This window comes from Chionomys nivalis, chromosome 22 (assembly GCF_950005125.1).
Source record: "Chionomys nivalis chromosome 22, mChiNiv1.1, whole genome shotgun sequence".
NCBI lineage: Eukaryota > Metazoa > Chordata > Mammalia > Rodentia > Cricetidae > Chionomys > Chionomys nivalis.
The window spans coordinates 6,779,568-6,803,218 of record NC_080107.1 but is presented as its reverse complement, the minus strand read 5'-3'; the positions used below and the strand labels follow the sequence as shown (position 1 = coordinate 6,803,218).

At 40.4% G+C, this 23,651-nt stretch overlaps 1 protein-coding gene across 3 annotated transcripts in view; it reads right to left on the bottom strand.

The window, feature by feature from the left end:
• Positions 1–23,651, bottom strand: part of Ccdc141 (coiled-coil domain containing 141) — a 141,587-nt gene that overhangs the window by 3,428 nt on the left and 114,508 nt on the right. The window contains exons 18-23 of one of the 3 annotated variants that reach the window (XM_057755593.1): positions 19,150–19,290; positions 17,833–18,027; positions 15,367–15,550; positions 9,763–9,875; positions 6,212–6,346; positions 775–1,616 (exon numbers count right to left, since the gene is read on the bottom strand). In XM_057755593.1, the coding sequence (XP_057611576.1) occupies positions 775–1,616; positions 6,212–6,346; positions 9,763–9,875; positions 15,367–15,550; positions 17,833–18,027; positions 19,150–19,290 (1,610 nt within the window). The remainder of the gene's footprint in view (positions 1–774; positions 1,617–6,211; positions 6,347–9,762; positions 9,876–15,366; positions 15,551–17,832; positions 18,028–19,149; positions 19,291–23,651) is intronic. The other 2 variants (XM_057755595.1, XM_057755594.1) reach the window with 2 other exon arrangements.

Genomic DNA, 23,651 nt, shown 5'->3' with positions numbered 1-23,651 from the left:
AACTCGCTGTTACCTGTTAGTTGTTCTCAGATGAATCTGTCTGGGGATGAAGATTTCGTTAAGGCTTTAAAAAGTAGCCCCCACAGAAAAACTACAACTACTTTGTTGTTCGTGGTGAGTGGGTCAGACTCTTGACTGTGAAGTTTATTTTTACCAAGACAAAAAGGCAACAACGTCTCCAGAGTGAGGTCACATTGTTCACAGCTCAATGATATATCACTTTTAAGAAATGAGTTTATTATCAACCACCTGGAGTAACTACAAAATAAGTAGTTCACCTTTCGTACTAAAGATATTTATAAAGAAGAACCTTAGCAAAACAAATATCACCAACGTGGCACCCATGGTTCTGCTGGAAAGATGAAATGAACAGATAAAGGAAAAGAATAAACCTACAGTTTCTTAGGCTTTTTAGGGTGTTAAACCAAGAAAATGCTATACCAATGTCGAAACAGACAATAGGGTTGGTATTTTGAGACTTGATTATTAGAAAGGAGGAATGTTAAATGGAAAGAAAAACCAAACAAAAATCAACATCCATGTTTCTGGAGGCTGTTAAATCATTCTCTTACATGGTTACTCCCTCCTCCCCAAGGGTACTAAAGGGCTTTAAGTTAAGTGAAAGTTGAGGTGTGCCGTGAGATCAAACCATGCAGAATTGGGTGTCAGGAGTGTTAGGCAGCCAGCCCTGAACCTTTAGGTTAGTCCACACATTACAAGGTGCACTCAACAGCCATTACTTCCATCTATGGTTTCTCGTTATAGGCTACCCACCACGTCAGCGTAGGCTCTGGGAATCCTGTTACTTCGACTTCCAAAGTCACTGGGGAACCTTCCGTGACAGTTACATTGGACAGCAACCTGGAGAAATGAGGCGCCTGGCCAGCTAGGCTGACCATGCTGTTCCCGGCAGATGAGTGTTTCCTGTCTCCTTGGGGACCCGCTTGCCTCCTGCTGGTGTCTGACTGAGAGCCAAGGCCAGGGGATGCATCAAGGGGATCATGCAGCCTGTCTTGGGTTTTAGTGACATTAGAATCAGCATGCACTTTCTCCTGGGTCCCTAGAGAACTCTCCGGAGCCTGGGAGCCTTGCTGTAAAGCTCTGGCATGCACTTCCTGGGGCATGCTCTTCGGACATTTCACATTGATGTGTGATTTGCTACGCATCTCTACTGATCCTTTGGAGGTTAATGAGGTTTCTGCTTTGAATTGGGGGTAGGGCCTCTCGAAGTGAGTTGTAAATGTGTCTTTCTTATTACGGCACCCATCAGCAAAAGCAACGGGTGGCGGAAGAACAGATTCCTGGGACTCCCCTAGAACACCAGTCCCTGTGTGTGTCCTGTAGCCGCCAACGTGGAGCATGGGGGCTGCAGAGCTGGCAACTTCTTCCACCTCCATGTCAGATGGTGCCACAGGGGACTCCGGGCTCATTGGCAGTGGAGGCAAGGAGATGTCATCAGATGAGATACACTCAGACTCCTCTCCAGACAGCATGTCTTCCAGCATCAGACCCTGGGCACCGCCCTCTTTGTCAGGCAAGGACTGTCTCAAGTCCATGGGAAGCCCGTGCTCCAATCTTCCATTCATGCCCAAGGTATCTGCTCCTCGCACCTGCCCCTTCAAAGGAAAAAAGCTAGTTTTATTAGGTGGGCACAATTCTGTTCCCAGCTTCCCATTAGTGATACCCTGAACGAGATGAAAATGTATGATGTGCTAAGCCTTAAGATGGAACACAAGTCCCTGAATTCCAAACGTCTATATGCAAATAGTTCCATCCCCATGACCGAAAGTATCCAAGCTGCCCTTGAGTGAAATGAGATCCTCTTAACAGACATAGGAAAATTCTCTTTTGACCCAATCTGTATTCAGTTCCTATTTCTCTCCAGTTATCTTAAGAGAGATACTACAAGTGTGTTTATCGAATAAAGGGTCTCCTGGGAGCATAGTAAATCGTGTCTAGATGCCAACCGAGAATTACCCACAGAGGAATCATCTCAGCAGCAAACTAAGGTGTGTTTTCTGGAAATGTTCTTCTCTCGCCAAGTCCATTTGGCTCTTGGCCCTTCTGCTTTTGTGATCAAGTTGGGCATGGGCAGGTGGTTTTCCAGTCATTGTGAAATGTCACTATAGCTGCTTTTAAAGCCCACGGAGGTATAGTTTCCTAGAGCTATACAGTTTTCACTTATGAAGGAGGTATCTAAGCATGTACAGGCACTGGCCATGTCTTCTAGTTTTCCAAGCATGAAATCACTGTTTCTATAAAACACTTGTCTTATTGTGATGATTTCTGGAAAAATAGCTGGGAAATTCTGCTCCGATCTCCTAAACAGAACTCCGCTCTAAGTTAGCTTCTCTTTTTCCTTTCGCTGCTTTTTATTTCGTCGCTAATGCTCTTTCCTACCATCTAGACAGATGTATTTAGCTGTTTGGTTTTTGTGTTTGTTTTGCTGTTTATATGATACGTATATGCTTATATATGTGTGTACACTCACTTGTGTGCATATGTGTGTGGAGGTCAGATGTCCACACTGGCTGTCTTTCTCAACTGTTGTTGTTGCTGTAATTACTACTGTTATTATTATCACTAGTACTAATAATATTATTTTATTTGATACTTGCAGTTCACCAATTCCAGACTAGCTGGTCAACAAACCTTAGTGGTTCTGCTGTCTCCATCTCCTCAGAGCTGGTTTTACGGGCACACACTAGTACTAGCTTTTTACACAGTTAAGAATCTGAACAAGTCCTCATGATGCGTGGCAAAGACTTTACTGATTTAACCTCCCCAGCTCCCTGCATTTAGTTTTGAAACCTTCTATGTATACTTTTCCTCTAAAGATCTCTTGCCATTTATATCTCTAATGGCAAAAAGACTTTTAGTTAATTCCCCGCCAACACCCTGGCTTACATGTCTGGTGTGATGGACAGCTTAACTTTAATTTGCTTTAATCTGCACAGCTTGGTACCCTCACTTGAGTTTACAATCATCGCCTGTGGACAGGGCCCATTCTGGAAAGGAATATAGTCATACTGTAGACCCATCAACCTAAGTACACTGCACGGGGAGACGTGTGCCCCGTGCATCTACAGGACGACTCTACAGCAGGTGTTCTTACTTTAGGAAAAGTAAGACTTAGTGGCATTCATGAGAAGTAAACAAAATATTAGAAACAGAGCATTCTGTAGGACACTTGAGAGGAAGACCCATGGAAGGTTTGTGGGCAGATCAAAGGGAACCTGAGACCTCTGGACAGGTGGCCTGATGTGGAAAGGAAGAGAGCAGACAAGAGAACACTGCTCTTCTGAGTTTTCAAAGGCATCTGTCTCCACAGTGCCTAGCACCTCCCCCACGATCCAATGGGATCCTCCCAGCCTGTAAGAGCAGTCCACTGAACTGTTCAGAAGAGAGGCACTTCCTCCCTGTTGGCTATTAGTCCTCATGTGAACAGCAGGCTAGACAGCATGGGCACCCACGGCACCATGACAAACAGGTCATGGTTACGATCCAGTTCCTTGGAAAGCCCCTGTGTCTTGCAGAAGAGGCATTTTCTGAAATTCAGACTGCTTAGGTTGCCTGCCTGGGTACTTCTGGTACTAGTTTCTGCGATTTTGGGGGGAAATATATTTAATGTCTTATTGCCTCGGTTTCTTCAATGGTAACATGAGATTTGAGCAGATGATTGTTAAATCCCTCCCAGCCCTAAATTCTATACCTCTAAATGCTGGTGTCCACTGCCTTTGTCATCTACCAAATAGTTCCGCGACTTCAGGCAAGTCTTTTAATCCTCTGGGCTGCCATTTAACCTTAGGAGTTTTGGGATATTGCGGTGGATTCAGCTCCAGCACCCAGCCTGGGGATAAAGCGCCAGCACTATCTTTTAGCTGTGCTGCATACAACTGTACCCGTGGGCTTGTCTAATGCCATCTGCAGCATTTGGGGGTCAGGATAAATGAGAAGCACTTTGCTGTCTCTAGGAGAAAGCTCCTGTGATAAAGATCTTCTGATAATTAGTCAGCAGGACTGTTTTTTTTTGTTTGTTTTTTCCAACTCAAATACTTTTCTGAGGAAGACTCAGTGTTTAAGGGTTTGGGGACTGAGAACAGTGGTTCAGGGTTTCTTGGGGAAGGGGGAGCTTCCTGTTATCTGACCACTGGAGGTTTCAGAGAATCATTACATCTGACCTAGATGCATATAGCAGAGACAATAAGGGTCTAAGTATGATTGAGCTGCTTGAAAATGAAAATTACCCCTGTTCTTTCATTACACTGTCTGCTCCAGCTGCAGCAGACTGGGTAAGAAGCGATGTCGGTGGGGATTCCTGACAGCTGTAATTGTGGCTCTCCACTTGCATTCTAAACGGCTGGTGATCTAGTTAGCGGGTCTTTCAATTTATTTAAAAATAAAAGTCACTCGTCAATGAAAATAACTTGTATTTGTTTTATTTAAAGACATTCGTTTCTTCTAATAAGAATAGATAAAAGCAAGATGAAACCTTTTTACGAGGTATAGTATAAATGATAAGGGTAGCTGCTTTAGCAGCAATAACTTTTGTTACCGAGTCTTTATTAAATGTGTTTAACACATAATGCAGGAAAATATGTAGAACTTAAAAAACAATAGTATTATTATATCAGGTCAAAAATATTTAAAATCATAGATTTTTTTTTTTTGAGACAGTTTCTCTATGTAGTTTTGAATCCTGTCCTGGAACTTACTTTGTAGACCAGGCTGGCCTTGAACTCACAGAGATCCTCCTGCCTCTGTCTCCCAAGTGCTGGGATTAAAGGTGTATGCTATCACACTTGACTAAAATCATAGATTTTAAAATGTGGTATATTTCATATTATTCTTCATTTCAACTATTGTTCCTGTGCATGTTCAAGGGGTGATTTTGTTCTCCAATGGGACATTGGTTATGCCCATAGATGTTCTTTTTCTAGTCCGGCTGGGGCAGACTGCAGTGCTATGAGCCTATGCTAGGAAGTAGCAAGGGAGTGCTGCTACTTTGTAATACACGAGACTCGCCATTCTCTCGGTAAAGTGTCAATAGCGTGGCGTGTGAGAAACCCTGACTTGGATAAGGATCACCAAAGACCATTTAATGGGAGATTGACGTCCAGCAAAATGACTAAGGCTAAGGCTAGACAACTTTCTTTATACTTAGAGGGGACTCAGGTATAAATGGCTCCAAACTGTACCATTCAAAAAGTAGTTTGCTTAATGGTATTTGAATCTGAGTAGGTGCTGTATGGTTGCATTGGATTTGGGCATAGACTTAATCTGTGGGGGGAAAAGATCTACAAAGAATCCAGAAAAATCGGGTATGCTAAAAGACTATAACTCTTGGTTCATGAAATAACTAACAAATAGCGCAAGTATGTCTCTGTGTGTGAGTGTGGGTGTGTGTGCACGTGTGCATGCATGAGTGTGTGTGTATGTGATTCTTTCATCACATGAGTATATTTTGTTAATTTAGGGACTGTTGGGAATCATGCTTGGCCTGCTGTTCTTCCAGGAAAGTAAAACTAGAGGCAAGCAAGTTGACAAAGTCCAAAAAAAGCTGAGTACTAATTAAAACTCATCAGCTAGCAATAAAGCACACACGCGCATGGAAGACACAGAAGGACGTGGTAACTCAACAAGACTTTGGAAAGCATGGTAGATTTGTACTGCTGAGCATCTGTAGTCCTTGTTACTTTACTGCATATGAGGAAAGGTTGAAACATTTATCTAAATATTATTTATATTTCAGCTGGATTCAGTAACACAGTACAGATGCCCAGAAATACCATGTGGCTTTAGTCTATGGAAAAATTTTATATATTAATTTTATATATTAATATTTCCTAATGGGGAGTGTTAATAATTTTTAAAACTTCCCATTTTGATAATACTATAATAAGTAAATAAAATGAACCAAGGTTGACTGTAAAAAGATAATGGGGATGGTAGCAAGATATGGAAGTAGAAGTAGCCTAGGCTAACATGATGGCATTTGCTGGAATTCTCGGGCTTCTGTGAAATGCTGTGACTCCAGGATTCAGTAGAAGGGACACAAAAAAACAAGAGAATGGCCAAGCTAGCATGGTAGGGATGAGAAAACATACATTAAATTTATATCGGAAGACTTGATTTGATGAGTGAGGCATAGTAGAGTCATTTTTAAATGAACAATAGCAATTCTCAAAGCCAAACGCTTCCATTACCTTACCTCATTCCTTTCTTCATTGAACAGTGTCTGCTCATTCCTCGGGGGCTCCTTTAGTAGGCTGATGCAATTGTCGTGGAAAACTTCCAAATTTGGGTTCATCTTTGGAACATCTCCCTGCTTTGGAACATCGCCCTGCTGTACAAAGCAGGTTTAGTGAGAGCTCGAGCCAGGAGCATTGAAGAAACAATCCCATATGCTAACCACTTGGAAAAATGCTACATGCTAATAGCAGCCTTTCAGATAACGCATTCCACAGGAGACTAATGTTCTCCCTCCAAGCTTATAGCTCTCATCTTGCCTTGCCCCTTTGGTAAAGCTCATTGCCAGCAAAGCCAACTGTTCAAAGGCCTTCTGGAGAATGAAGTGTCTGCTACTGTAGGTTGCTGCCGCAGGAACACTCTCTGGAGACGGGAATGCTGTGTAGGACAATTTAAGCCATGAGGAGGCTGAAGAGCATCAGTGAGGAAGAAATGATGAGGTCTCCAGAGGAGAAGGAAGTAAGGGAGCTAGAGAATCCATACAAGCAAACTGGGAGACTTGAAAAGAGGAAGGAAACACAGTTGGAAACACAGGCTGTCTCCTGTGACTGTTCCTTGTTCCTGTGTTTCATGGGGCTCAGCTTCAGCCACAGAGGAAGTGGGAGTTCACAAACTGACAGGGAGGCAGCATGAGAGGCAAGATTTGGGATGAGGAATGGAGGCACAGGTGTTCCAACTGACAAAACACACAGTTTTAAAATGATGTTTATATTATAGTAGGAAACTGTTGTACACGGATCATGGTATTAGATGGTTATGGAAACAGGCATAATCCCCAAAGTGCTCATTGCACTTGCTCAGAGAATTTGGGGAGATTCTATTGGGGAAATTCAGCTTTGAATCTCAACTCTAACATAAAACCAGTTTGTACTACTGAGTGAGCCCTTGGCACTAATGCACACTTGGAATCTAAGCCACAATGAGAGCTGTTGTGGAAAGAATTCTAGATGTCAAATTAGATGTGACTTCAAATTCCAGGACGATTCCTGTGACTCTGCAGACCCAGAGACAGCACCTCGAGCCTCTTTGGACCCTTATCTTCCTTCTGGAACAAGGCAAGCACCACCCACAATGGTGTATTCTTTGCTCCCAGCACTGGGGAGGCAGAGACACCTGGATCTCTGGGAGTTTGAGGTCAGCTTAATCTAAGGCAGCCAAGGGTTACAGAGAGAGACTTTGTCTTATGAACAAGAAAGCAAAACATCTAACGAACAAAGGAGGTCTTCTCTCCATCTCAAGGCTACTTGGAAACACTGGAGATGGTCTATACCCAAGCCTTTTTTAAGTGTCAAATTGTGTTACAATAGATTCCATTTTTATCACTAGTGTAGCCTTTTGAGGAGTTTGTGCATCCTCTTTTTAATAGTTCTCATGTAAGAAGGGGTGGGGTCCTCAGGAATTGATTAGTGAACTTGCAAAAGAGAGCTGAGAGACCCTTTGATGTCACACCTCTATAGGTTTGGAGCGAGGTGACCACAAGGAAGCAAGATTTCCCAAGATGTCAAACCACCATTGCTTAGATTTCAGACTTACCAACCTCTGGAACTGTGATAAACAGATCTCTCTCTCTCTCTCTCTCTCTCTCTCTCTCTCTCTCTCTCTCTCTCTCTCTCTCTCTCTGTGTGTGTGTGTGTGTGTGTGTGTGTGTGTGTGTTTAATTTAAGCACTAATAGGCCTAAATTGTTTAACAGCATCTGGAACAGACTGGGTGGGTGAGAAAGATCACAGTGTTACGGGAGAGTAGCAAGGGAGGAATAAAGATTTATGTGGAGAAAGGGATCTTTCCAGTTACTTGGCTGTTGATAAGATTTTGATAAATAAAAGATCATGTGTTTAAAGTAAAGGTCTAGAAGCTGAATCACTAAGGGATGTGAGATAGGAACCCACCATGAATGGAGGAGCATAGCAATTTAGAAGGTGACAAGTCTCAGAGCCATGGACAGGTCTCCTGGTGAAGGGTTTTCAGTATGAGGGGCCATGAGCACAGGCATATTCAGGAAGGGGAATCAAACCCAGTATAGGATCAAGGGATCTGAATGACAGATTGAGAATGTAAAAGAGAGTAGAATCCTAACCAAAGGGAGTCCCTAAGTCATGGGGAATAAGAAAGCAGGGGCAGGCTACGGAAGTCCCTCTTCCGAGAACAGAGCCGTGGGATGAAAGATGGGGAAATATCATTTGGAAAGACAAGGTTTCATCAAGGTGAAGATGTTCGATATAAAGGAGGGCACTGTAGATGATGCCAAGCAGAGTCAGAGGAAGGGGTTTGCCTGCCTGTATGTGTGAGCAAAGGAGAAGAGTGAAGTAGGGGTGGTGCTAACAACGATAATGTAAGCTATATGGCTCGCTCACACCTGACAAGTAGCTTCACAGCTGTAAAAATAATTACAGATGATCAACTGGCTTATATATTAGAAGCATTAACACATTTTATTCATTTTTTCAAATCGTCTTTAAAGAATTTATGTGTAAATAATACAAAATATTACAAAAAAAATGAAAAACCCAAGGATGTTTACTGTAGTGTGTTGTAAAATGATGGAAAGAAAATAAGTTGAAAAACTTAAATGTTTAAAAGAAGGATAATGGCAACTTGGTTATGTAATGACTGAATTAAAATTCCTTCACACTGTCTAAATTGAATAAACACTCAAATTTATGACATGGAAAAAAATCATGAAAATATTTGCCATGAAATAGATATACTTCTACCTGAACTGCAAGTTCACAACAGTAATGACTAACACAGTTGGGTACCTTCACAGCCAAGCCCTCGGCCTCTGCAGCATCCATTTAGGAGATTAAACCATTTGCCCAATTTGTGACCCAAGGGTATTCCAAGGCATCTGAGTTCTGATCTAGAGCCTGCGTGAGCTCTTAATGACATAGCTATAGCGATTATCCCAAACCACTCTCAGTAAGTTATAAAAACAGCATTAACCACAACATTTTCAAGCATGATAACATATCTTTCCTTTAGTTGGTTTTTGTCTACTATAGTGATCATAAGCATTTATCCTGTTTTTATCTACCATTTCACTTTAATTCCATGAAGGGTATAACAGTTACCTTAAATTTTTCACAATGCTAAATGTTCAGTGCATATAATACCTAAATATTAGTGTTAATTTCTTTGGTGCCATAATCTAGAGGAAGAAAAACCATTCCATCTATTATTTATGAATATAAACATAAGACTCCTTAATACAAATGTGGCTTTGGTTTTAACAGCACACATTCATCCTCTAGGATATGATCCATGAAAATGTAAACGAGACACCTTAATTGTGTTTAGCCCTCATTCCCAGCAACATTTTTCTCTGCAGTGATGGGAAAGAAAGAGGATTAATTATCATAAACCCTCAGATAATTATGTCAGAATGCTAAGAAACAAATGTGTACGTTAAGCCTCCTGAGAATTCATATTAGAACATCTCTGCACCAGAAGACAGTTGATTAACCCATTTCTATTTATATCACTTGATAATACATATTCTAGGAAGAAGAAATTACCTCCAGTTTTTCTTTAAGCTCCACGAGAGACCCACATAATTCAGTGATAGATTCGAGAATCTCCTTGTGTCTTGTGACAGTCTTCTCGGCATATTTCTGCCCTTCTTCCAAACCTGGGAAGGAGCAAAGAAAAACCTACATTTAAAGGGAATTCTTAACAGGAAAAGAGAAAGAACTAGATGCTAATTTATCTCCCAAGTGTCTTTTGTAAGCACTGGTAGACAGTAAACTCCTAAAATACACTGAACAGAATAATCAATGAATGCAGGTATGTTTTTAAAAGCAAAGTCTTATAGTTTAGATATATTTGGATACAGGGTAGTGGGTTGAGAGGTATGAAGGGGTTGGACATGGTTTCATGTAATCCAGGTTAGCCTTAAACTCACTACATAATCGCCATTTCCTATGTGCTGGGATCGTGGTTTGATTAGGAAATATCAACGTAAGCCTTGCATATTGAAGGCTTGGTCCCTCAGAGCTATGTTTAGAGGTCGGACTTTTGGGGAGGATCATGAGACCTCTGACTTAATCAGTGGGTTAGTTTGCAGATGAGTTAATAATTGAATTGATTATTGGGAGGAAGTGGGTCCTGTGGAAAGTGGGGATACTTAGAGGAAATGGGTTGCTTGGGGGATATGCCTTTGAAGGAATAAATTGTCCCCAGATGCTTCTCTCTGTGTTTTCTGGCTGTGAAGTGAGCAACCTTCTGCACTATACATTCTTGCTGCCATAATTATTCTATTCAACCTAAACCCACAGAAATGGAGAAGCCCAGCATAGGATGAAGCCTCTGAAACCCTGAGTCAGGTTTACTGTCACAGTGATGGAAAACTTGCTAGCCTAGGAGTTCTAAAATAAAGACTTCTTTTGCTGTGCCATTGTCTCCTCTATGGAACCCAGACAACGTTCTTATATTAAGACTAGGATTTCTTATTCAAGATAGTCAGAAATTCTTCACCACTTAGAGAATATACATTTCTCAGACTGACATTCAAGGCCTGTCATCATCTGGTTTGAGCCTGCCTATTCCAAATGTATGTGATTTTAATTCTCTGACATAATTCCAAGCCAATTTGAGCCAGTAAAACATTGAGCCATGCTAAAATATTCCCACATAAAACACAGAATGGGCCGCAATCTCATCTCATCCCACCATCTCATCCCAGTTTCTGAGTTAGAAAAATCAATTTGAAATAGATTAAAGAATAAAATTCAAGGCCTGGAATTTTAAAACCAGTAGAAGAAAGCAAACAATGTCAATGTGAGCGGGGATTTTCCAGGGAGAGTCCTGAAAGCACAGGAAACAAAAGCAGACATGGACACAGGGGAGCATGTCAGACAGAAGAACCTCTGCAGAGTGAGGAGTGGAACAAAGTGCAAAGGCACTTTACAGAATGAGGTAGAACATTCGCCTCTGGTTTACTTCTGATGGGGGCTTAGAATCCAGAAGAACTCAAGCAACTCAAAGGCACGTCCCACCCCAACCAAAACCAACCTGAAAACCAGCAATAACTTGATATATAGAGATGAATACTTTACATTGGTATGGACTTTAGTCTATTGATACAAATTTAATGTTGATTTTGTTACACTGTGTATATGTATTTCTACCCTTGCTTAAGGTATTATGTTTATACAGCTTATTTAAAAATTCAACGTATAATTAAAAATGAAAGATTAATAGGCACTTATAATAGTCAAAGTATAGTCATGTTAGTTATGTCTTCTAGATATAAAGAGATATATTTCAGTTAAATAATCTTCAACACTTCAAAGACCTACAGAATATGGCATTTAAAATGTTTTAAGAACTTAGACTTTTATCAACACTGAGACATATCTGCTCCTGGCAGCACCAATTACTTCAAGAGAAAGATGGGCATCAAAGAGTCTCCTTATGGAGTTTGCTAGCCATTTGGGCAAGAAATTGCTTTTGCCTGGACTGCTTGATGGTATGCTGTATGAACTGAACATGCAGGACCCACAGAAATGACTACTGAACTTGCTGAAAGGTGAGACCATCCTTCAGGGTTCCTGTTTCATGAAAGAGTCTACCAGACATTCTGCAGGACATAGAAGAAAATGACTGACAAACTGCTAATATAGGCAAAATTATCTTTGAAATTTCCTGCTTTGTGGAAAAGTGTTCCAGATATTATGGACATGTAGGCTGAAGATGGATGCCCCAACATTACAGAAGAACTTTGGGTGACTGTCCAGGCAGCCAGATATTTCTATAAATTGTAAAGTTTGGGAAGTTGCTTGCAATGTACTACTGTTCACTTAGGTAATATTATCCCTCTGAGGTCTTTGAAGAATTTAAGACAGATAGTTATAGTTACAGTTTTCCTTAGTTATGATAAATGATAAATTAGATATGAAACATTCCAGATACAAATAGACTAAATATTGAAAGTGTAATTCTTGTTTGATACCCATTTTGTTATATGTAATTTCACTTTGTTAAAGTTAAAATCTTCCTTTTTATTTAGACAGAAAAGGGGAAATGATGTGGGATGTCCTTCTGTATATGTGTTGCTCTTATTGATTAATGAACAAAGTTGCTTTGGCCTAAGGCAGGGCAGAATATAGCCAGGCTAGAAGAAATATAGAGAGAGGGTAGACAGAGTCAAGGGGACAGAATGTAGCTGGAGGAGAAAGACTCTCTAATGCCGGAACCTTACCAGTAGGCCACAGCCTTGCAGCGATATATAGGTTAACAGAAATGGGTTACTTTAAGATGTAAGAGCTACGGAGGGCTGGAGAGATGGCTCAGAGGTTAAGGGCATTGCCTGCTCTTCCAAAGGTCCTGAGTTCGATTCCCAGCAACCACATGGTGGCTCACAACCATCTGTAATGAGGTCTGGTGCCCTCTTCTGGCCTGTAGGCGTACACGCAGACAGAATATTGTATACATAATAAATAAACAAAATATTTTAAAAAGAAAGATGTAAGAACTAGCTAGGAATACATCTGAGACATCAGCCAAACAGTGTTGTAATTAATATCGTTTCTATGTGATTATTCAGGTCTGGGCAGCTGGAAAACAAACAAGTAGTCTCTCTTTACAATAGCTGGAAACAAATGTTTCTTAAAAGAAGATGTTCATTCTGGGCTTTGGATGTAGCCCAGTGGCCAAGAGCTAGATTAGGGTAAGTGAGGTTGTTTTCTTCATCTGCTGTTGTGATAGAATACTGACCCAAAACATCCTGAGGAGGAAGGGTTTATTTCAGCTTGTAGCTTACAGTTCAGCACTAAAGGAAGCCAAGGCAGAATTTGGAGGCAGGAGATAAATCAGAGACCATGAAAGGATGTTGGTGACACGTTTACTTGCTCAGCTTGCTCAGTTACCTTTCTCATACAACTCTGGCTCCCCTCCTCAGGAATGGCACTATTCACAGAGAGCTTGGCTTGCTCTCTCGCATCAATCAAAAATCAATGAAATGCCCTCACAGACAGGCCGATCTAATGAAGGCGATTACTATTGAGATTCTCTCTTGTCAAGTATGCTTAGGTTTGTATCAAATTGACAAAAAACTAACCAGTAAAGGCCCCAAATTCAACCCCTAACACCAGGCACAGAAGATAAAGTTAACATGCAATAAAGGACAAGCATTTGCTATGTGATGGCTTTTAGGCCTAGACCACATTTCTTGACTACAGGAATGATACTGTCTTTGACTTTTACACAAACACTTTGGACAGCTCCTGATGCATAAGAGGCTCTCACAATTAGTTTTTAGGATAAACTGATTTGCACTTTGACTGGGCAGATGGTTGAGCAGCTAAAGGCATTTGCATTCAAGCCTGGTGACCTGAAATAGAACATGGTCTATCAAGAAGATGGTGACCCCAGGTCTACATGGTCAAGGGGGAGAACTAACTCCCACAGGTTGCCCTCTGACCTCTTCATGTCCACTGAGACATTTATCTTTCTACTCACAGATAAATGTAAAATTTAAAAGTTCAGGGATCAGTAATGCTTCAGTTGTCTGCAAGATTTTATTTCATATTCTTAAAGTAATTATGTAATGCAGCATAAAAGATGGTTAGATTCTTGCACTGGTGAGAAGTCTCAGTGAGTTAAAGTGTTTATTGCCAAGCCTGGTGACTTGAATTCAATTCCCAGGACTCTCTTGGTAGAAGGAGGGCCCTGATTCTACAGTTTGCCCTCTGGCCTCTAAATATGTGTCATGGCCTGTGTAGTCTACGTATATACACACACAAGCACAGAATAAATAAAATATTTTAAAAGGTGTGTTAGTTATATGCTAAATGTGTGGAAACTCATATAATCTATATTTTCAATGGTAATATTCAATTCCTCCTTATTTATTATTGCAACAGTCACAGAACCATCAGTATGCAATATGATACTCTGAGTTAAGAGGTGAGATTTCATCTCTCTTGGAGATGATACTCTAATAGGACAATCCAAACAACTAAGTTATGCAAATACCAGTCAGTAATAAGAACCAGAGCATTCAACAAGGCAGGCCTCAGAACTTTGCAAGGTTTGTAGAAGGTGATTTTATGGGGTATTTGTAAGTTCTTGCCACGCCTTGGCATTGAACAGGTACTGTAATACAGCACATGACATTCTCCCCTCGGCCACCAGCACACAAAACAGACAAAGAAGTGTCCACACTATCAGGTGAAACGTAAAATTGCGACAGACACCCACAGTGCTAGAGATGCCCTGAAGACTTCATTTTTAGCATGCTTACATAACAACCATGCTAAGAGAGAGAGATCCAGTTGATATTTTAGTGTTTTTGTTATTTTTACTATTTTACTTCAAAAATTAATAAACAATTTATTCTTAAGGATTTCCTATTAGGCAGTCAGTGCACTCCATGTCGCTAAGCATTTTGTGGCTATCTGGGAGTAGGGGTGCTGTAGATTGAATGTCTGCCTGGAGCAGTTTTGGGCACCCAGAGGATGCATTCTGAACCACCTACTAATGTCTCCTCTAGGATGCCTTCGCCTGGTCACTGGGGATTTCCTTGTCTCTCGGGAACCACATCAGAGCATCATGGAAGTGTCCTTAGGGCCCCAAGCACTATCACCCAGGTGATTCTTTCCTCACCCTGGAGGAGAAGAAAGCAGTCATGAGGTGACAGAATTTTCCCATTTGTTGGACAGGCAAGAAGACGATGAAGGAGAGTTTTCCACCCATGTCTCAAATCCACACATCAAACTCTCGTGGAAACAAGAGACTGATAGTGTTTCGGGTAAACTTTGTGCCAGCTAGCGCTGAATCTCCTCCTGCTCAAGGACTCACTGTAATGGTTGTTACATTCTTTGTCTAGAGAGCTTGGTTCTGGTTTTGCTGCCCTGGAGAAGAATGGAAAGGATGACTGCAAAGTGAACAGAGAAGGAGGGCTGATACAAGATGGTTAACCCCCAGGCCTCATCTCCTACTGTGGGGCGCTCTGCCCTCCGTGCTGTCCTCTGCCGCTTACTTTTGCTGGATGTGGAACGGATCTTAAGACTTTTCTCGGAATAGGTGGGGACAGTGGGGGCCTTGATCTTCTTCCTGTTGGACTGGGTTCAGTATAGACTTGTTTGGCAACAATCTCTGAGCATCACCTGAGAACTCACCATATAAGCGCTGAGCAAGGTCGATGACCTCCTGAATCCTTTCTTCTTGCTGAGGCACCGAAGGAGCAATGAACTTGTTGAACTGTCTGTGGAGGATCTCCACAGCTTCCTTTGTTTGGCACTCCATGGAATACTTCCCAACTCTTACAACTGTGGAGCTTGCGTCTTCATACCAAAAGTTACACTGTATTCAAATGGAAGAAATCACAGGTTAAAGAGATGCATCCTTCTGAAATTCTTCATGTTGACCAATGACATATCACATTTTGCTTACCTCAAACCTCTCTAGGTAGCCTTAAACTTCCCAAGTCTTACAAAGAAAACGTCAGCACAGGGTCATATACCTTTTCACTTAGACACCCAATGGATTAGTTTGATAGAAAATGGCCCCCAAAGGACTGGCTCTACCAGGAGGTGTGGCTTTGCTGAAGTAGGTGTGGCCTTGTTGGAGGAAGTGTGTCACTGTGGAGGTGGGCTTTTGGGTCTCTTTTGCTCAAGCTTCCCTCACATGAAATAGAGACTACTTCCTGCTGCCTGCAAGATATAGGACTCTCAGTGAGTTCTCCAGTACCATGTCTTTCTGCACACTGCCATGTTCCATCATGATGACAATAAACTGAACCTCTGAAACTGTGAGTGAGTCAACCTAATTAAATGTTTTCTTTATAAGAGTTGACATGGTCGTGGTGTCTCTTCACAGCAATAGAAACCCTAACTAAGACACTCAAGGCAAATATTTTAAAAGTATAATAAAGAAATATACACAATAATTAGAAAGCAGAAGTATGGAAATAGCTTTGATTCTCCTGCCTTCTTAGATTTGTCTAAAATATAATTCCTAAGACAATGTTGGATAAGTTTTAAGAGCAATCAGCAAAAGCATTTGGGTACGAAAAGATTTATAAACATTGGTTGGATAATATTCAAAATTCAGTATAATCAACAACCAAACACTGCTAATAAATCCATAAGTAAATTTTTTTCTTAATAATATATTCATGATCAAATTTCCCTTAAGAATGAAATTTAGAGCATGGATCCAGGAAACACCATCCAAAGAAAAGAATTCTACCTTTGTGAAATAGAACTGGTCATTATTTGGAAGCACAATGGAGGTACGAAGCAATTTTTCACTAAAAATAAGTAACTGTAACAGGAGGAATTGTCTGCCCCAGGCCAGAGGCATTTGTGCTGGGTAAAATACATACATACATACATACATACATACATACATACATACATAAATGCAAAATAGGACTCCGTGACAAGCCAGTTAAGACAGTGTCAAGAAGCTTCAGCAAACCTGTACATCATGTATCAAAGAAAAATCAGCTGCTTCATAATGTGGTGTCCAATCCAAACACTCAACAGTATTAGCAGGACAGAAAGAAAGTTTGTATTTCGGAGTAAGAGGGAACAAAGAAAGCTTAAAATCCTCAGGTGTGGTCTCTCTGATCTAAAGTAAGAATCAATGTATTGGCCTTCGTCAAACGTCAAGAATTTTAGGTGGACCTACTACTCCGCCCTCGGCAGCAGCCAAGGTTTCGCCCAGGAAAGCAGCACCTGATATTTTCCCCATCAGCTTTTCTGACGTATCCTCAATGTTGCAAAGTAAACAGACCACTTAAAGAAACCGATTTCCAGCAGTGACTGCAATATCAGTGGTAGGAGTTTGAGTTAAGGTTACAAAGAAATGGAAACTCTTGCAGTAATGGAGGAAGTAAATCAATCAAAGCTTTTGGAAGAACCACTATATAATGCAGAAAAACAAAATCCCTGTGGCTGCATTTATTCCCTTTGACCTGACGATTCAACTTTAGGGAATTACCCTGCAAGCAATAAAGAAGAGCAGCATGACCAAAGCTTTTGTGGCAGCAGTAACTAATACAGCATTGGAGAGATGGCTCAGTGGTTAAGAGCACTGGCTGCCTTTCCAAAGGATCTGAGTTCAATACCCAGCACCCACACAACAGCTCAAAACTGGCTGTAACTCCAGTCTCAGAGGGATCCGATATCCCCCGCTGGTCTCCACAGGTACTGCATGTATACCCTGCAGGGACATACATGCAGACAAAACACTCATATGCATAAAATAAAAATAAAGATTAAATTTTTTAAAATAGCGTTTTTAGAAGAAATAGGATCTTTTTTCCTTTTGAGACAGTGTCTACTATGAAGCCTAAACTGTACTTGAACTTGCAATCTCCCAGTTCTGCCTCCAACTACTGGGATTAACTACACTGGGCGGTGGTGGTGCATGCCTTTAATCAATCCCAGCACTCAGGAGGCAGAGACAAGCAGATCTCTGTGAGTTCGAAGCCAGCCTGCTGTACAGAGCAAGTTCCAGGATAGGCTCTAAAGTTACACAGAGAAACCCTGTCTTCAAAAGAGTTCTTTACTATGCTCAGGACAAAATATATTTTGAAGTAACATTACAGGAAAAATATAATCACAATGAGAAGATACCTCTTCTATCATTTGCTGGAGATGTTCAGTCATGTCCAAATTCACCTTGTAATCAGTCACAACTTTATCAAAGTCATCCACATGCTTTTGCAAATCCTCCATGGCTTCCAAAAGAACGTTAACTTTATTACTTGGATAACTTAAGAATGAGTCAGAAATTTTATTATTAACTTTTTCCACTTTCTTCCTTAAAGCCTGTAGTGGGAAGGAGTAGAAAGGGGTTTTTAAAGGCAATTATATTCTTACTTATGATGCTAGCAGTAAAACAGAGTAACTCAGAGAAACCTGCTGCTTCTACCATTCTGAAATATTAAGATTATAATTATTGCAAATGTACTTTGGAAAGAATAGTCTTTCTCCAAGATATTTTATTCAATCTATTCAATCAGTATTTGCAAATAAGCAGAAAACCTAGAAATAATATAAGGTATATATGTAATTATCAGGAGCTCTAGAATCTGTGGTGGGCATTCGGGACATGTGTGAGAGCAGTAAAGAAAAAAGGTAGAGGGCACACATGGCACACGGGGCACATGTATGGACATGTGCTGGGGAAGCACGGAAATACACAGGCCTTGTGCGTCTGGCAGAAACTGGTCCAGTCTGTCTCTGCACATACGTCTCAACGCACATCACTGGAGTGAGGTTGCAGGGATGGGACCAGATGTTTTGCTGTGCTGTCGCTACAAGGCAACTGTTCCTGCTGGTGACATACTGATGACGGTGATAGCCAAGAGCAAGGGTCTCAGATGATTCCAGAATAAACTATAAGTATCTGTAGAGATGGCTCTAGCCTGGTTTAAATAGTATTGCAACATTCTCCTGCACTGAAACAAAACATGGTACCCCAAGGTATGCACATTTCTCCTGTCTTCATGTGTTAGTTAGAAATGATTTGAAATTTTAAAAATGAATAAGCTAGAAAGCTCACGGAATGAAGGTGAGCTTGGTTTCAGATAATGAACACCGTTTCCTGGGAAGAATGCGGCCATAAATCACTCAAGGAGATCTTTCCTGTAAGTCGGTCCACTTAAAATCAGCATCACACGACTGCATGCCAAGCAAATAGCTAAAACATTTCCAGGAAAACCAACTCTGGATTACAGAGAATAAAGTTATTATTTTTAAAGGGAAAATGAGATAAATCAAATACTATTTATTCCATTCAAAAAGTCAAATTATTATAAAAATAGAAAATTACCCTTTCCATCTCAATTCTATTATAAAGAGTTATGCCTAGACTGTAACAATTTTGTACTAATTGTAGTAACTATACACACACACGCACACACACACACTCATACACTACTTTATTACCTGAATTTTTTCAGCATACATGTCAACTTGTTGGATTTGATACTGAAGAGTCTTTAGGTTTCGAGATTTTTCATTTTTTTTGGAGTAGTTAAACTTCAGATTGTTGAATTTCTTTTTTATATCTTTGAATGACTCTTTGAGCTACAGTTTAATAAAAAATAAAATTATAATTTCCTTACAATTAGAAAGACAATACTCATTATTATGAATAAAACTAAATAGCCCCAAACAGTCATCCCCTTAAAACTGTCTTCAGAATACTTTCAGTCAAAACTGAATTTCCTATATGGACACTTATCCTTTGATGAGAGTACTTTCTGATATATGATCTTAAACTCAGTATGGTCACATTGATTGCCAAATAAGAAAATAGCCAACATCTTGAACATAAACTTTTGCTAACTCAAACTGTCTTATTTGTATTTATTTAACACAAAGTTTGACGCTCATTCCATTTTCTGTATGCTAGTATCATTCCAGATCTTTCCATATCCTGGTAGTCTCTCTCAGTCATTATGTATGAAAATTATTAAGGCCCCAAGGAGCTGTTCATGATGAAGGGGTCAATGAAGGCTTGACTTTGAGAATTGCTAATACAGTCTATGAGATTAGTGAGAAAGGAGATTTACTTGCCCAGCTAAAGTTATTTCCGTAAGCAAATTTTAGATGAGTTTTACTTCTTATATGTATAACATTAACTTTGAAAATACAAGTAAACACCCAAGGTGAATGTCATGGCCACCAAGGGCAATGTTGACTATGTATAGACAGGACATATTACGATGGTCCGACAGCCTGTCTTTATCAATGCACTAAGATTCTAAGCAACCTGGCACTTCTAAATGTTCTGCTTTCTCTTGCTTCTACATATTCATGAAGGCTAAGTGTACTTCCAGGCAACTCACACTTCATATTATCAGCAAAGGGAAGCACAAAGAAAACATAAAAGCTAAGATTATATGGGAACTTTTACAACAAGAAAGAATCATGTCATGGTTGATAAATCTAAGTGATGGAAAAGAAAAGTTAGAAACACATTAAAAGTCTTCTCAATGATAGCAAACAAATTACCCGAGAACACATAAAAGCTGTGCACATGTTACATCTTAGATTCATAATATAGAAAAATACATCTGCCCTAGAAAATGTATGCTTTCTCAAAATGCTTACTCCAGATTTTCCATATTGTGGAAATAAAACATTGACTTTATCCTTAACTCTTCTTGAGACTCTCCAAGGTCCTGGCAGGCTGATTATGTAGAAATTATTATACTTATACTTTTTTGCATAGGACATACTTATACTCAGCCACTATCGATTTTTACATAAAAAATGACATTGGTGAGTATTAGTTTTAAGCTACAGACAAAACCAAGAACAGCGACCATAAAACCACTTTAACAGATAAACCAACAGTGTCCAGAAAGGGTCGGAAGATCTGTAACTTCAGATTTTGAAAATGACTTCTGTATCAGGAGGCCACAAAATATTAAAATACCCTATTAAGCGGGTATACTTATGAAATGCCCATTAAATATTTATATTTTGTGACATTTGATAATTTAATGCACATGTGTTAATGCTAGCAGGAAGGGATGGATGAGTATATTTTATGATACTGTAATATAAAGAAACTATATGCTGAGTTATTAATAGAAAACTGAGGTAGGTTCTTTTTGTATCCCTACATTGCAATCTGCAACTAGAAATTAATAAATGCCCTCTCTGAGGCAGCCAGAGATTGTTATTTAAAAGCTCCTTCAATGGCAGTTAGCTATGTAGATACTCTGATTGAGGCGACTATAAATGTGTGCTGATGGAGGGTGCGCTGGCTGCATGCTGAGGTGTATGTACTGAATACCACAGAAAGCACACATAACCTGGTTAGGATAGAGTAATGCTACAAAATTTTACCACAATTAACAGCCAGATTATTCAAGCTGCAAGAGTGCACGTCTATAATCCCAGTACTCAGAAGACTGAAGAAGGATGCTCACAAATCCAAGGACAATCCAGATTACACAGTGAGAACTTGTCTCAAAAACAAACAAACAAAGAACAAAAAACAAACAACAAAGGTTGGGAAAATGGCTCAGTGGGTTAACTGCTTGATGTACGCTTGTGAGAACCTGAGTTAAGATTTCCAGAACCATGTAAAACCAAGCATTTTAGCATGTGTGCATGTGTCTGTGATCTCAGTGCTCATGGAGGTAAGATGAGAGGCAGAGACAGAATTCCCAGGAGCTCTTGGGCCAGCTAGCCTGGCGTACACAGCTGCACAGACAGCCAAGGAGACTGTTTCAACCAAGCTAGAAGGAGTGGACTAACATCCCAGGTTTCCTCTGCCTGCCACACATACAATGTCATATGCCAGCACCTACACTCACACATACACACATATGCACTCATGCACACATCACACACACACAAAATTAAATTAATAGGGTGAAGTAATAAACGTTACAGAAGGAACAAAGGTACACACTCACTGGAAGCTAAGTACTAGAAAACAATTTTCTACCTTACCCCATGGTATTACAGACTTCAGTCTAGAGGAAGGAAAAAAAGTTCTACAATCAACTTGATAGTCAAAGGGTCTTATTTGCTTCTTCAAACAGGAAGGTTTAACATCTACTTGAAAGCTGTATGAGACATGTAGAAAGACAGAACTCTGACACTTTCATTCTAAACCATGTGCTTTCTAGTTTACTCTGGATTAGAAACATCAGAATTATGACGTGCAGGAACAACTCCATTTCAGCATCGGCATGCATGCATTTCCACTGAAGACAATTTAGAAGGCCAAAGAATGTTCATGACGCTTTGGGTATGTGAAAGGTGATAGCTTCATTCTGACACACAAGATCTCTCCACAGAGCTGCTGGCACTGTTCTTGTTGAGTCGCCTTGGAAGTCTCAGCCAAAATCTAAGCTCTTTGACCTTTCTTGATGCAAATTCAAGACTACCAAATGCACAAGCAGAAGGGAGCATGGGTGAACCACCTTTAGCATGAACAAACCTGCACATTCCGATACGAGAATTGAATCTAAACCTCACATAACTTGGCTTCCCTGTTTTACAGGAAGAGAGCGCTATGGTTACTGGCCTGGGTATCACTGCCCATGCAGCTGTTTCTAACTTTAGTGAGCTTATCATCAGTGGTGAATGGAGGAGACGGATAAGCCAGCTGTCCAGCTTGAGCCTATAAGCAGCCGTACACGCCAGCAGCATGGGGACAGAAATAGTTTATTCATTCAAAATCTTTAAACGGTACAGTTCACATTAGTAACATGCATGTGCTAAGAATGTTAGGATTCTTTTTCTGTGAGTCATTTGATTCTTCCCTCTGTGAACATGCTCAGCTCTTCCATGTGTGCATGGAATAAGTGGACTACATTTACATGGTTATAATTAGAAAAAATACTAAAATTTAAAAATGAGGGTTTTTTTTGAAACTACAAAAATTATCCTCGTCATAATCTTCCCAGCGCGTGATAAGTCTCCTCTCAGAGGTAGGAACGAGAGAACTTCTAAGGAAACAGAAGAGTAAGAGGCTCCTGGCAGGCCAAGCTAGCTTGCTATTCTTAGTCTTGACTAAGCTGGTGAAGGCCACTTTCACAAGAATGTATTATGTGTAAGTCTGGTGCTGGCGAAGCCAACTGGTGTGAGGGACATGGGCTATTTAAAACCAAAGGCAATAGATTTGCAAAGAAAATCTTGCATTAGAACTACGGCATACTTATGGCTAACACCCCAAATCCAAAATGAGCAGTCAGGTTTTGTTTCTCCAGCATCCACTTCACAAGGTCTGTTTCTTATGCTCCGTGTGCTCCTTCCAGATGAGAGAGCTTTCTGAGGCTCATTTTCTGTAATGTAAGGCTGGAACGCACCACCTCCCAGAGACGCTTGAATTTGAAACGAAGACATCCGAAGACTCAAAATCTAATCCTGATTTTGCTACAAATATTAATGGAGGGCATTGGGTGTCCGTGCTGGACAGACTTCTTGGCCTTCTTCCTTTAGTAACCACAGCACATCTTCCTCAGCTTCAGTCACATAGCAACAGGGAGGACAGCTTGGAAAGCAAACACCCGTTCCAAATTGCAGTCAGTCTCAGCAATAAACATAAAGTGTAGCATCTTCAGAATGAATTTAATAATCTTATTTGTTCTATTTGGGAGTATACTTACTATAATTTTAAATGTGAGCTTTCCATACTTTCTAGAAGATCCTATAGGGTATTTTACAGATATCAAATACTACAATTTAAAATCTTGAGCCTACAGGATGAACACTTTCTGAAAAAATTCTAATTTTTCCTGTCCACTTATACAGGCCACCCAAATGCAGTTGGGTTGGGGCCTGCTGAAGAGATGGTTATGGTTTGGTTGTGGGGTGCCATGTGGCTTTTCATTGTCTCGAGATGTCTAAGTTTTCTGTGGACATTTGTAGTGTTACAGCCTGGCTCACAGTAGTCACATTAAACATATTTGTTGGATGAA